The following is a 14269-nucleotide window of genomic DNA, read 5'->3' as shown; positions in this document are numbered from 1 at the left end:
TTTAATAAATAAAATAGATTAAAAATATATAAATTTTTTATTATTTAATTTATAGATAGAAAATTAATAAGAAATACCTCCATAAATTGAATGCTACTTATTAATATTTATAGAGTTTGGTTACCTCTGCAACTAACAAAAAATTAATTCCATTTAATTAAATTTTAAATCCTAAATCCTTTAAAAAATAATAATAATAATAACATTATGTGCTCATTTATTAGCCATCAATGAATATGTAAAGTAATATTATATATATAATTTTATTATCCTACACATTTATTTATAGATAATCCATGTATATATAATGTTACCTCGCATATTTATCTATGGACAACCCATGAGCATATGTTATTTTTTGTAGAGTTTAAGTTAAAGGGAATGAAAATTTAAAAAACCATTAAATGATCAAGGATTGCCTATAGATAAGTGTGTAGGATAACAAAACTACATATATATGTTGTGGGTCGTGTGAACAAGACTGTACAGACTGGGCCATATGGACCGGGCTATACGGACTGGGCAGTGTGGACATGCATTACAGACCAGAGAGTCAGGGTGCCATGAAGTGGTCCAAGCACCCCAACTCCAACTCACTCGGGGCACCCCGATCACTTCCAAGCACCCCGACTCACTCAGGTCTATAGCACAGGCACGGAAGTCCAATCCACAACCTATACATGCCTAGCATAACATGAGTTTCTTTTATTTTTTTCAAGTTCATGATTATGTCGTCTTTAGAGTTTAAGGGTTGGATTATAGTATTAAGCACACAAAAATTTCAAAACTATTTTTTAAAATTTTTTAAGGTATTCACAGGGGGTACGACATAAAATATGGGGCATATCAAAATTATATATATATAGAGCACCTGACTCACTTCCTAACGTGGGTGGCATCCGACGTGGGAGATATAACGCGACCAAAACCTAATTGTTTTAACATCTCTTTCATCTGCATGCAACAACTTTTCTCTCTTTTCTCTCTCATTGCATATAAAAATTTTTCACTCTTTCCTTTAAAATTCTCTCTTATCTCTCCTTTGACTATATGCAACAATCACTATAGTATTGGTTTTTAAAATCCAACACCAAGGTGGTGTAGCTGCTACAAACATGTAGCATTTAGTAGCTACTACAATATGTAGCAGTTATTGTGTAGTAGCTGTTACATGTTGTAACAACTAATACACAGTAGCCAGCAGCTACGAAACCATAACTGCTACAATATGTGTAGCTACTACAATTGTATAGCAAACTTTCAAAAACTATAACTTTTTAACTCGGATATCATAATAAAATGATCTTTGTTTTAATCAAACCTCGTTCAGATATCTATAATTAAAAAAAAAACATCTTATTTTGATATCCAAGTCTAAAGTTATAACCTTCAGAAATATACTACACAGTTATAGTAGCTACAAGTTTATAGTAGTTGTAGCAGCTACACAACCATAACTACTACAATATGAAAATAATTGCAGTTATAGCAACTACGAAACTGTAGCTACTACAATTATATAGGAGGTAAGTTAAAAGAGAGAGACAATGCATATTGTACTGAAGGGATATACGTGTGATGTTTAAAATTCTGACGGGATCACTTCTGAGCACCCCGAGTTCACTCAGTTTTTTTTATATCTTGCACACCTTATCTTGAACATCCCATGCACACCCTAAATTTTTGTTCGATTTGAAAAGTTTGTTATGTTTAATACTATAACACAACCCCTAAACCCAAAAGGCAAAAGCTTATTGGTATAACTGGAAGTTTAAAAAGAACAACATTTTGGCAAATGCGAGAGGCACTCACTGTTGCCACTCACGGCTCTCTCTCTCTCTCTCTCTCTCTTATATATATATATATATATATATATATATATATATATATATATATAAACATTTTGTCCCCTCGGATGGGTCTAGTGGCTAGCACATGAGTGTTGCCACCAATGAGGTCTAAGGTTCGAATCTCGGCAAAGCCGAGGTAAATGCCTCCCTTATGTGCTAGTCACTATTCCAAAGGCTAGTAGCCGCCCGTGATTTACCTCCTCCGTGTTGACCCTGGGACGGGTTGGCGGGGGCGCTGGGGGCGAGCATATTCGTCTTTTGCCACCAATATATATAACCTTGAACATCTTTATATGAGTTGTGATGGGCAGCATCCGACATGGACAATCCGACGCAACCAAAATCTAAATTTTTTAATCTCTCTCTTATCTGCATGTACAACTCTCTTCTCTCTCTTCTCGTATGCAAGATGGTGTTGGTTTATAAAAACCAACACCAAGATGGTGTTGATTTATAGCCTTGGTGCACCATTTAATGCTAGTTTCTACTAATCAACATCACCTTGGTGTTAATTTGTAGCCTTGGTGCACCAAGGTGGTCAAATGCTAGTTTGTAATCTTGGTGCACCACTTAGTGCTGATTTTTACAAACTAATACCAATGCTGGCTTGTAGTCTTGGTGCATCACTTAGTGTTGATTTCTATAAACCAATACTAAGATGGTGCTAATTTGTAGTCTTGGTGCACCACTTGGTGCTGGTGTCTATAAACCAGCATCGTCTTAGTATTTTACTGATTTCTACAAACTGGCGCCAAGGTTACAAACCAACACCACCTTAATACTGTTTTATAGAAATCAACACCAAGGTGGTGTCGATTTCTACAAACCAGCATCATTTTACATGCAGAGAGAAGAGAGTTGTTGTGCATGTAAATGAAAGAGAGATTAAAAAAATTTAGATTTTGACTATGTAAAATTGGCCACATCGGATGTCACTGACTGACTGAATATGTGTGTGCGTGTGTGTATATATATATATATAGCCGACTTTTAAATTATTCATCTCCTGGATTTGGACATGATTGGCGCAATTCTGAAAAAAAAATTGATAGATCAATACAAGTTTCATAAGGTATCAAGGATATTCTATCAACACTCTCCTCATGCAATTGTACATTCCATAGGCCAAAAACATTTACAACTAAAGAATAAGAAACAAATATCCTGGATTTGTTTTAATGATCTTATTTGCTGGTTTTGTTTTGTGCCGGGTTGAGCTTCACACTTTGTCCAAACAACGAAAGGCAGCTGCTGGTCTTTTTCGATCTAACTCGAACTCCTTGTTCGACCTGTGACAAATAAGAAATTGGCCGAGATTGGTGTTTGATTCCAACGTCAATGAAGTATGAAATATTTGCAACTACTATTCTAATCAATACCTTTTGTCATTGTTTTTTGGGGTTTTCCAACAGAGGAGCCCGTTGCATCTGGGTCTTGATTCGTAATCCCTGCAACATAATCAAGTAGTTTTAGAACTCCAATCAAGGACAATGAAGCAAGCGAATTCAAAAGAATTTTGAAAGCCAAGGACACATTTGATGACAATTGCGGTATCAAACTGAATCACATAGTGAGGACACTAAACAAACAGGGGTTGGATGAAATATTTTGGATCAAATCCATATATTTAGGAGTTAAGCGTTCAATCTATCTTTTGAAAGCTAGAAACAATCGATGAGTAGGTTTTAAGAGTACAACATATTCCTTCATTATCACAATAGATTAACTTACTGATTCTTGTGCAATAGACTTGGAGAAAAGGCATATTGATCAGCACCCGTTGTTTGTTCCTTATCGCAGTCCTCAGCATCACATATTTTTAAAGTGTGGATTTCATAATCTTGTTCTTTGATCCCATTTTTTGATGTCACGTCCAGTGCAATAAGAGCCGGGATATTATTCTGACAAGGGACACTATTCTGTGGCTGAATTTGGTTCTTCTCTGGCTTCAAGTGACCTATAAATTCAGGTGTGCACTTTTCTGCAGCATGAAGCCAAGCACTTTCTAATCTTTGCTCATCGGTGATTGCTTTCTGAGACCTTTGTTCTGATCCATAATTTCCTTCTGATGGTACTCGGAAGCCCTCTGCAGTTTCAGGTTTTTCTGCTGCTTGCTGCATTACATTTGAGTGTTCTATAGTGTTTGCTGACGAGTAGGATGTTCCTATGAGCCTACCTTTAGGACCCCTTAAAGTACCTAATTCTACTTTGTTGCTGTTACCGTTTTGTGTTGAATTGTGTGTGGGAGATTCTGAAAAAGCTTCATCAATATTCTTTGGTAGAAGACCCATCCTAACCTCGACATTTTTAGCCAAGACTATCTCGAATGTGTTTGTGATACAGCTCAAAAATCTCTCTGCTCTAGTCTTTATTCTATTGTCCTCAAATGATATGAGAACAACCAAGGTTCCTGAAGAAATGTTAAGATTAAGATCACTGTCAAGAAAACCAAATTGGATTAGTAACAAAGTCAATTATTTATCTTTCCCAAAGAAGACAGCTATGGTATTTACCTGTTAAAGAAAGATGATAGCGAGTGAATCATTAAACAAGTAGATAGGTATCTTTCTTGTCATTTGCACTAAAATAATTTAAATAAAATCTATAGAAGAGGGATAAAGAACAGGGTTATATTTGAGATCACATCAACAATTAAAATATCTTCATTAATATCGAGCTGTGTTTGTCCCAACACTGCTTTTTTAGGGATATCATAAGTTAATATCTTTAACAAAATTTACTGACACATTGGGTTATCATATAGAAGTCTATAATTATATCACTAAAATTCATTGAGAACGATGTAGAACAAACAGGGAGAAAGGGAGGAGAAGACAACTAACAAAGTATTATCTATATATAGTAGATACCATATCTGTATATATAGGTTACCATAATATAGGTATATATATTAGTTAATATATATCTATCAATTAGTCTAATTATAATTTCCTAAAATATATCCATAGTTTGTATATAAATATGTCTCACTATTCAATAAAGTGGCTGAATACTTTTTATCTCAACATGGTATCAAAGCATTAGAAATTAGAAATTAGGGTTTGTCTCCGCCATTGCTATTTTCCCCCCAAATCCACGTACAACAAAGCCTCTCGCCACCCCTTCTTCTTCGTCAACACATCACATGTCCCCCCCCCAATTCGCTTACCCCGATTCCCCCTCAAGAAAGCGCGTGAGGAGGATAATTTGTTGATGTATTCTGTCACATCCTCTGCACCCGTCCCGAAATCGGCTCCTATGAAGCCACCTATCATTCAAGTCTATTCCAAGCGTCAACCTCCTAATTCATGTCCTGCACCTACTATTTCGTCATCAGATCCAATCTCGATGATCTTCCTATTACATTATGCAAAGGTAAATGTCAGTGTACTTATCCTACTTCTTCTTTTGTTTCTTATAAAGACTTGTCATCTTCTTCTTGTTCTTTTATTGCTTCACTTGACTTTATATCTATTCCTAAAATCGTCCGTGATGTCATATCTCATTCTGGTTGGAAAGATGCAATGATAGAGGAGATGAATTCTTTGAATGGCAATGGCACTTGGGACTTGGTCGATCTACCTCTAGGGAAATGAGCTATTGGATGCAAATGGGTATTCACAGTTAAGTCAATCCAGATGGGTCAGTTAGTTGCCAGATTAAAAGTTCATCTTGTCGCTAAAGGCTATGCTCAGAGCTATGGGATAGATTATTCTAACCCTTTTTCTCCTATTACAAAGATGACATCTATTCGATTGTTTATTTCAATGGTTGCTACTCATCATTGGCCTTTACATCAACTTGATATAAAGAATGCTTTTCTTCATGGTGATCTTCAAGAGGAAGTGTATATGAAGCAACCTCTTGTTGATTAGGGGGGAGTCAGGGCAAGTTTGTCGTCTTTGAAAATCATTGTATGGTTTGAAATAGAGTGCTCGTGTTTGGTTTGGAAAATTTAGTCAGGTTGTTAAAAAGTTTGGTATGATGAAAAGTAAGTTTGATCATTCTATGTTCTACAAGTAGTCAGGAGCTGGTATCATTTTATTAGTTGTCTATGTGGATGATATTATTATCACTGGAAGTGTATTATGGGAATCTCATCTCTTAAATCTTTTATTCATACTCAGCTAAAGTATTTCTTCGATGTTGAAGTTACAAGGAGTAAAAAAAGTAAATTTCTATCTCAGGGAAAATATGTCCTCAACTTATTAACTGAGATAGGAAAATTGGAGGCAAAACCTTATAGTGCTCCAATGACTCAGAACATGCAGCTCACAAGAGATGGGGAACTATTTGAACATCCTGAGAGATATTAAAGGTTGGTTGGGAAGTTGAATTATCTTACCGTGACTCTTCTAGATATTATATATTCGGTTAGTGTTATCAGTCAGTTATGTCATCTCCAATCACTTGGATGGGGTATCACATATGAAAATGATGAGCACACTCATATTGAATGTTTTTTAGATGCAAATGGGGCAGGTTCTAAAATGGATAGAAGATCTACTTCAAGTTATTATATCTTTATTGGAGGAAATTTAGTCTCATAGAAGAGTAAGAAGTAAAACGTTGTATCACGATCTAGTGCTGAGTCAAAATATAGGGTATTGGCACATTCTTGTGCGAGATAATGTCGATATATCAACTTTTGACTGAAGTAAGACTTAAAATTTCAATACCAGCTAAATTGTGGTGTGATAACCAAGCTGCTCTCCATATTGCATCGAATCCTGTATTTCATGAGCGAACTAAGCACGTTGAAATTGATTGTCATTTTATTCATGAGAAAATTTAACAAAGCTTGATTTCTACAGGATATGAAACTGGAGAATAACTCGGAGCCATCTTCACAAAAGCTTTAAATAGGGTTTGGGTTGATTATCTTTGTAATAAGTTAGGTATGATTAATATCTATGCTCCAATTTGAGGAGGAGTATTATATATATATATATATATATATATATATATATATATATATATATATATGTGTGTGTGTGTTGAGAATGATTAATATCTATGATTAACTGAGCTTCAGTCACTGCACATTTGAAGGTTAAATAATGAAAGTCAGTTCACAGTGCCATGAATTCCTTCTAAACATAAAAAAATTTAATAAACTTTTTGCTGCATGAATGCAGTTTACTCTCTTATGCACAATTTTTTTTTTAAAAAAAAGAGATAAAATGAATTTTAAAACAGCAATAATAAGTTTTCTCGTGTGAACCAGAAAACACAATTTACATAATCACAATAATGAGGAAACACAAACCCAATTAATTCTGCCATTTGGAACAGTCCTTACTTAAAAATCAGATAAATTGAACATTGATGAATTTCAAGGCAGAAAGCCAAGCAATTCTCAGTTTTATGGACGGTGTGGGCACCAATTCCATTGTTGTGAAATCAAAAACTAAATCATGACTACTTAAAAGGACAGTCCAGTGCACAAAGCTCCCATTCGGAGAAGGATTCATTGTACGCAGCCTTACCTTATTTTTGTAAGAGACAAAAGCAAAATTTCTAATTTGACCATCAAGTTCTCTTGAATTTGCATTCTCGGTCATTATAGTTTTGTTGGTTATTATTTCAAAAGTTTTAGGTTATTTCGTCTAATTAGTTTCATGACCTCACCAAAATTTCAGCCATTGACGTGAATTAAGCAAATATGATTGCAAAAGTTAAAATCTAAGTCATTCATCCCCAGTTATTCAAAATCCTATGAATAGCTCAAATGGAGCAAAATTCAGAAAACACTTGATCAAGATTAATTCAAAAAAGTATCAGAAAAAGTAATTGAGCTAAAGTGTAGTAAATGGAATAAAAGAGAAGAGGATGAATCAAAAAACATAAAACAAAATGATGAGTCTTAGTTAGCCAACATTGATAAACAAAAAAGTTCATGGAATCGAGATTTTCCTTCCTATTTTCCTATGGCATCAGATCTCTCCTTGATGCAAAAAACTTAGGGGTGGGAACTATTAAAAAAATTAAAATTCAATAATTATAGTGTTGAAGATTCTATTGCATTGTACAAATATTACCTTTATTTTCAATTTATATTATATTTGCATTAAGTTGATCTTTTGTTATCTTTAGTTATGGATGGTTAACTTATGATAATAGAATTTTATTTTTGTTGCATTAAGCAAGTTTAGTTATGAATAAGAAAGTATAAGAGAAAGTGAAGGAAAAACGAATAGCTTATAAGCAATTATACATTTGTAAGAACGAAGAAAACTTTAAAAAATATACAATAGCGAAGAAAGAAACTAAAAGAGTAGTGAACAAAGCAAAGAATGAAACTTTTGAATGATTATATAAAAAATTGGATATAAAATAAGGGGAAAGAGACATTTATAGAATAGCTAAAGTGAGAGAAAGGGAGACAAGAGATCTTATCCAAATAAAATATATTAAAGATGAATGTAATAAGTTACAAGTAAACGATGGAGAAATAAAAGAGCGGTGGAAGAGATATTTTATCAACTTTTTAATGAAGGTTTAAGTGACCAACTTAACTTAGGTAATTTAAGTAGGTCAAATAAGTATAGAAATTTAAATTTTTATCATACAATTTAAACTTCAAAAGTAGAACAAATTTTAAATGGGATGCACAGTGAAAAAAATCGTTGGACTAGATGATATTTCGATAGAAGTATGAAAATGCTAGGGAAATAAGGTATTGAATGACTTACAAAATTATTTAACATGATATTTAAAATGAAAAAACTATCTGATCAATAAAGCATAAGTACTATAGTTCCCTTACATAAGAACAAGGGAGACATACATAAATTGTGCAAACTATAGGAGTATTAAACTAATGAGTCATATCATGAAACTTTAGGAAAAAGTAATAGAAAAAAGATTAAGGAAGGAGACCACAATGACCGAAAATCAATTTGGGTTCATGCCTAAAAGGTCGACAATAGAAGCTATACATCTTAAATAATTAATTGAAAAATATCAAGAGCAAAATAAAATCTACACATGGTATACATTGACTTAGAAAAAACTTATGATAGAGTCCGAAATTATATGGAGAATTCTAGAAAAGAGAGGTGTTAACGTAATATATATTGAACTAATTAAGGATATGTACGAGGATGTAACGACTAGAGTAAAGACTTCAACGGAGTAATTGAAGCATTTTCAATAAAGATAGGGTTATTTCAAGTATCAGCTCTAAGTCCCTATCTTTTTACACTAATTATGGACGAACTGATGCACACATTCAAGACACAGTACAGTGGTGCAAGTTGTTTGTAGATATTATTTTGGTAGATGAAACACGTGAAGAAGCAAATACTAAACTAGAATCTGGGCGGGAAACACTAGAAGGGAAAGGTTTTAGGCTTAGTATAATAAAGACAAAATATATGGAATTTAAGTTTAACAATATTAGACATTGATCCTGTCCGAACCGCTGAACCAAAGGACGCTGGGCACGTGGCGCGCTCCTAGTCGATGGAGTGGATCTCCGGCTGGTCAAACAAAGCTCCGGCGATCCTGCACCAAAGTCGAGCCGGGAAGGGATTCCCGGCGGCGACCCTCCGACGCTCAAGTCAGGTAAGTGGTGGAAAAAGTGGCTGCCAAGCTTGTATCATGCGTACCTTTGGCGGAGTAATAGGCTCTTTATATAGGACGGAGAAGGAACTAATGGACGTCCACCGAGGTGCATACGTGTCAGCAACCCATACCCCGGTATGCACCTGTCAGAGAGCTTACCTGACACCATACTGCTACAGTCCGAGCATGTTCTTCGATGGGACAACAGGACCCCCCGTTGTCAGACTAGGAGTATGGCGTAGCCATACGACTTGACGGCTGTCAGAAGATGTTCCCGTCTTTTACCCACCGCCTGACCGGAACGTCCGACCGGCCGGGCGGGCGAAGAACGTCGTCCGGACGGCCTTAATTCCTTGCGCCGACCGGGAGGCACGTCCTTCCGCTCGGTCATTATGTACTGCTTCATTTGAGCGTCGGAACCCTGGTCCCTACCAGGGTGCCTTTTACTATCAGATTTCCCTTTCTTCCGAGTCCGGTCGGCTCGTCCCTTTCCGGCGAGCCACTGGACCCTTTGACCTCCCCGTGGCGTTGACCCCTCCTTATGAGGTTCCGAATTCTTACCGCCGGATCAGACATAATGAGACAATTGTTAAGATAGGATATGACGAATTGTCCGGAACTAAGAGCTTTAGATATTTAGGATAATTTTTGTAAAATGATGGAGGAATTGAGAGAGATGTCTTATATACAATACAAACAGGATGGTTGAAATAGAGAAGAACATCGAGTGTTTTATATGACCGTAAAATACTTCTAAAACTTAAAGAAAAAAATCTATAAAACCACAGATAGACCTGTTATGTTATATAGAGTTGAATGTTGGGCTATGACTCGAGCACATGAGCAAAAGATGAGAGTTATAGAGATGAGGATATTAAGGTGGATGCGTCGACATAAGAAAATGGACAAAATAAGAAATAAGAGTATTAGAGAGAAAGTCGGAGTTGCATCTATTGAGGGAAAACTTCGAGAGACACATTTAAGATGGTAAGTGCACTACCAATAAATGCTCCAGTTAAACGATATGAATCTTTGACAAAAACACATATCAAATGAGGAAGAGGAAGACCAAAAAAGACTTGGTTAACAATAATAAAGCAAGATAAAATTTATTTAAGTATAGATGATGATATAGTAGGAGATATAGCTCAATGACGTAAAAGGATCCATATAGTCGATCCCACCTAGTGGGATAAAGCTTGGTTGATCCCACCTAGTGAGATAAGGTTTGGTTGTTATTGTTGTTGATCAGCAATTGCTTTGATGGTGATCTAAAATTTGATAACTGATCAGGTTGGGTCAAATTTACCATATTAGGTTTGGGATACACACTCGAGCTATTTTTTTATGAGATTTCTATATGTAAGATTGGTGAGATATTTATGCCCATGTAGCATCAATTTCAATATGGAAGCTCTATGTGAGCTTTGTTCAATTTTAGTGTTACAGCACCTTCAATATACAAAACCTCAGCCTTTCTATGAGGAAATAATGCTCATAACAAATCCCCATTTAATAGATAAGCAGTCTGATGTATTACACTTCAACAATAATAGAAGCAATAACTGAAATAGGAGACAATTATTAACTTGAGCTTAACAATATAAAGATGAATTGCTTTACTCACAATCGTGCTTCCTAAGATCTGTGTCATGAATTTACAAGTTGGTTAACTCATAAGTACCAGCAATGATGTCCATTATAAGACCAGCTAGTTGAGACATCAAAGCAATTGGATCAACACCAGAATCCAACAGCTCTCTAGATCTTTTAACTGTTTCGACATTGTATGATGACATAGCTATCTCCAGAAGATCTAGTAACTTATCATCAGAAACAACTCCAACCTACAAATTTTCAACTAAGAAAGAGCCAGCAGGTAAAAGAAACATGCTCTTGTATAGGTAAATGCCGCTTGAACTATACTAGTTTATTACTAATGCCAAACATAAGACAAACTAAGGGCGCATTTGATATGCAGGAAGCAATCCAAGAACTGAATGATTTTTTCCAGATCCAATTCATTGCATTGTTTGGTTCATCTCTTTTAAGTCAAAATGGAATTAATCATTCCCCCAATAATCAGAAACAAAATCCCATATTCAATAAGCCTGATTTAATAATTCAAACAAGTATTTCCCTTCCTAAGACCCACATTTTACCTCACAACTTCACCGCATGAACACTCTCCTGTCCTGTAACATGAGATGATCTTGCCTGCTGCTAATCTCGCCCGCCAACCTCATCCGCCATCAACTCTTTGGTTCCTAGTTCTTTCACCACTGGCTCTTCAGCTGCAGGCTCTTCTGCTGCTGAGTTTTTCACTGTCGAACAGCTCTTCAAAGTGAATCAGGTGTTCTTGTTTCCATCTAGATTCTCCGCTTTCTCCACCTAATCACTACTGCTATCCCTCTTTATGTTGTTTTTGAATTTTTCAGATGATTTCTTCCTATTTTTTGGTTGTTTAAAGATAATCAACCATGGTTGCATTTAAAGTTAATAAACTTAAATGCAACTGAATGATGTATTATCAGAATATTTTGGTGATACCCCTTTTATACTGTTTTTTAGTCTCTTCCTCAGTGTCATAGAGAGAAATTCCCTTGATTGAATTATGGTGAAATTGATTAGAGAGTTCGCCAGTGTAGAAAGTAGGTGTTGCATCGCACTATCTAAATCAAATGTTGGATGCATTAGTTCAAAATATTTTCATATCCATGTCCTACTTTAATTTTCTCTCATGTATATTAATCTCCACTTCATCTGTTCTTATTACATCTTGTACCTAGAAGGTGATGCTTATAGAGGATAACACCATTACTATGAAACTTATCACTACCATTACTATGCCCAATGTACTTCTTATCGTTCGCTGGAGGGGAACTCTCATGAAAGTTGCACTCCTCGACTTTGCGTGCGTTCATCCTGCTAGAGTTTTCCTAAGAAAAGGAGACGCAGTTAGAAGAGTTGGATAAATCAAATTCAATCTTTTCCTTGTCGATCTCCAAGGATAACTTGTAACTCTTCACGTCGATGAGGGCTCCAGCTGTGGCAAAGAATGGTCTTCCAAGGATGATTGATATCTTGGGGTCCTCCTCTATATCCAGAATGATAAAGTCTGTAGGAATGACACATCCACCCACTTCTACTGGCATGTCTTCCACTATTCTCATTGGGTATCTACATGAATGGTCAGCTAACTGCAGTGTCATAGTAGTCAGTTTAATGTTCTGGAGGCCCAGCTTTTTGCATAAAGAGTATGGGAGTAGGCTGACACTAGCTCCCAAATCGCAGAAAGCTCTCTGTATGAGTTCAGAACCAATCTTGCACGGTATGGAGAAACTCCCTAGATCTTGAAGTTTTGGTGGAGCATTCGCCATAAGCAGAGCACTGTAATTCTATGTCAATGCTACGGTCTCGAAGTCGCCCTTTTGTCTCCTGTTGGATAGAATTCCCTTCAAAAATTTTATGAACTTCGGCATTTGGTGCAGTGCATCTATCAAGGGTACTTCTATACAAATTTCCTTAATCTTTTTCAGAAATCGGTGGAACTCTTCATCCTTTTTGGGATGCTATCAACTTCTGGGGAAAAGGGATTGTCTTACTTTGTGGAGGAGTTTGAAAAGTTCCTTTAGCCCTCTTGGTGATCTCCTTTCTATCCCTATCCTGGATCTGGTTAGGCTCCTCCTCTGAGTTATGTCCTTTCTGAGTGGTGATTTGAGGATCTCCTAACGTTCGTCCGCTCCTCAGTTCGATACAATTACAGTGTTCCACCGGGTTTATGTCAGGTTTCCCTGGGAAAGCTCCCTGTGTTCTTGCAATGGACTAAGCGATCTGGGCTATCTGGCTGTCTTGCATCTTTTGATGCTTCTCAGAATTTTCCAGCCTTTGAGTCAGTTGCTTGATCTCACTCTTCATCTCTTTTTGTTTTGAGAGAGCTTCCTCAAGCATCTTTTCAATCCTGGACAGCTGTGAAGGTTACTGCTGTTGATAAGTCTGATGTTCAGATGAGTAACTCTGTTGCCCAGGTTGGTAGCTTTGATGTGCTGGCCCTTGGTCCTAATTATTCCTGTATGAAAAATTGGGGTGGTTCCTTCATCTAGGGTTATATGTGTTGGAGTACGGATTATTTTGCTTCTGATTATAACTGGCTATTGCATCACATTGCTTAAGTTGATTTATCTGTGCTTGCATTGACCCAAGGGGGCAAGTGTCTTGAGCGTGGTCCGTACTTCCGCAAATGTCGCAAACGCATGCTATTGCAATAGCTATGTTGCTACTCATGGCTTCAAATTTCTTAGTTAGAGCATCCAGCTTTGCAGACATGAGTGTGAATGCATCTATATCGAATTTTCCTGACGCCTTCATCTGATTCCCTGAGAAAGCACCACTAGATCTTTCAGATGCCCACTGATGGTGGTTCTGTGTCACATTCTCTATGATCTCTTCAGCTTCATCAAGGCTCTCATTCATCAGTGCTCCTCCTGCTACAGAATCTAGATATACCTTCGTGTGATAGTTAATTCCATTTTAGAAGGTGTGTAGAACCATCCATTTTTCAAGGCCATGATGAGGGCACTGTCTCAGCATGATTTTGAATCTGTCCCAGGCTTCAAATAATTATTTTGAGTCTATCTGTTTGAAGCTAGCGATCAGGTTCCTCATGTGGGCAGTCTTGCTCGGTGGGTAGAACTTATCCAGGAACTTCTGCTCACACTGCTCCCAAGACGATATGTTGTTCACTGGAAAAGAGTTTAGCCACTGCTTGGCTCTGTCTTTCAGGGAAAAATCGAAGAGAAGTAATCTGACTGATTCTGGAGGGGCCCCATTCACTTTCATGGTGCCACAAA

At 36.5% G+C, this 14269-nt stretch overlaps 1 protein-coding gene and 1 pseudogene across 1 annotated transcript; one reads left to right on the top strand and one right to left on the bottom strand.

Annotated features, from left to right (window-relative positions):
* Positions 1-12358: 12358 nt before the first annotated feature.
* LOC122048149 lies at positions 12359-12799 on the bottom strand. The gene has a single exon (XM_042609749.1). The coding sequence runs from the start codon at positions 12797-12799 to the stop codon at positions 12359-12361; it is 441 nt and encodes a 146-aa protein (XP_042465683.1).
* Positions 12800-13980: 1181 nt separating this feature from the next.
* LOC122049967 lies at positions 13981-14052 on the top strand (annotated as a pseudogene).
* The last annotated feature ends 217 nt before the right edge of the window (positions 14053-14269 follow it).

This window comes from Zingiber officinale, chromosome 2B, assembly GCF_018446385.1.
Source record: "Zingiber officinale cultivar Zhangliang chromosome 2B, Zo_v1.1, whole genome shotgun sequence".
NCBI lineage: Eukaryota > Viridiplantae > Streptophyta > Magnoliopsida > Zingiberales > Zingiberaceae > Zingiber > Zingiber officinale.
This window is presented reverse-complemented; position numbering and strand designations above follow the sequence as displayed.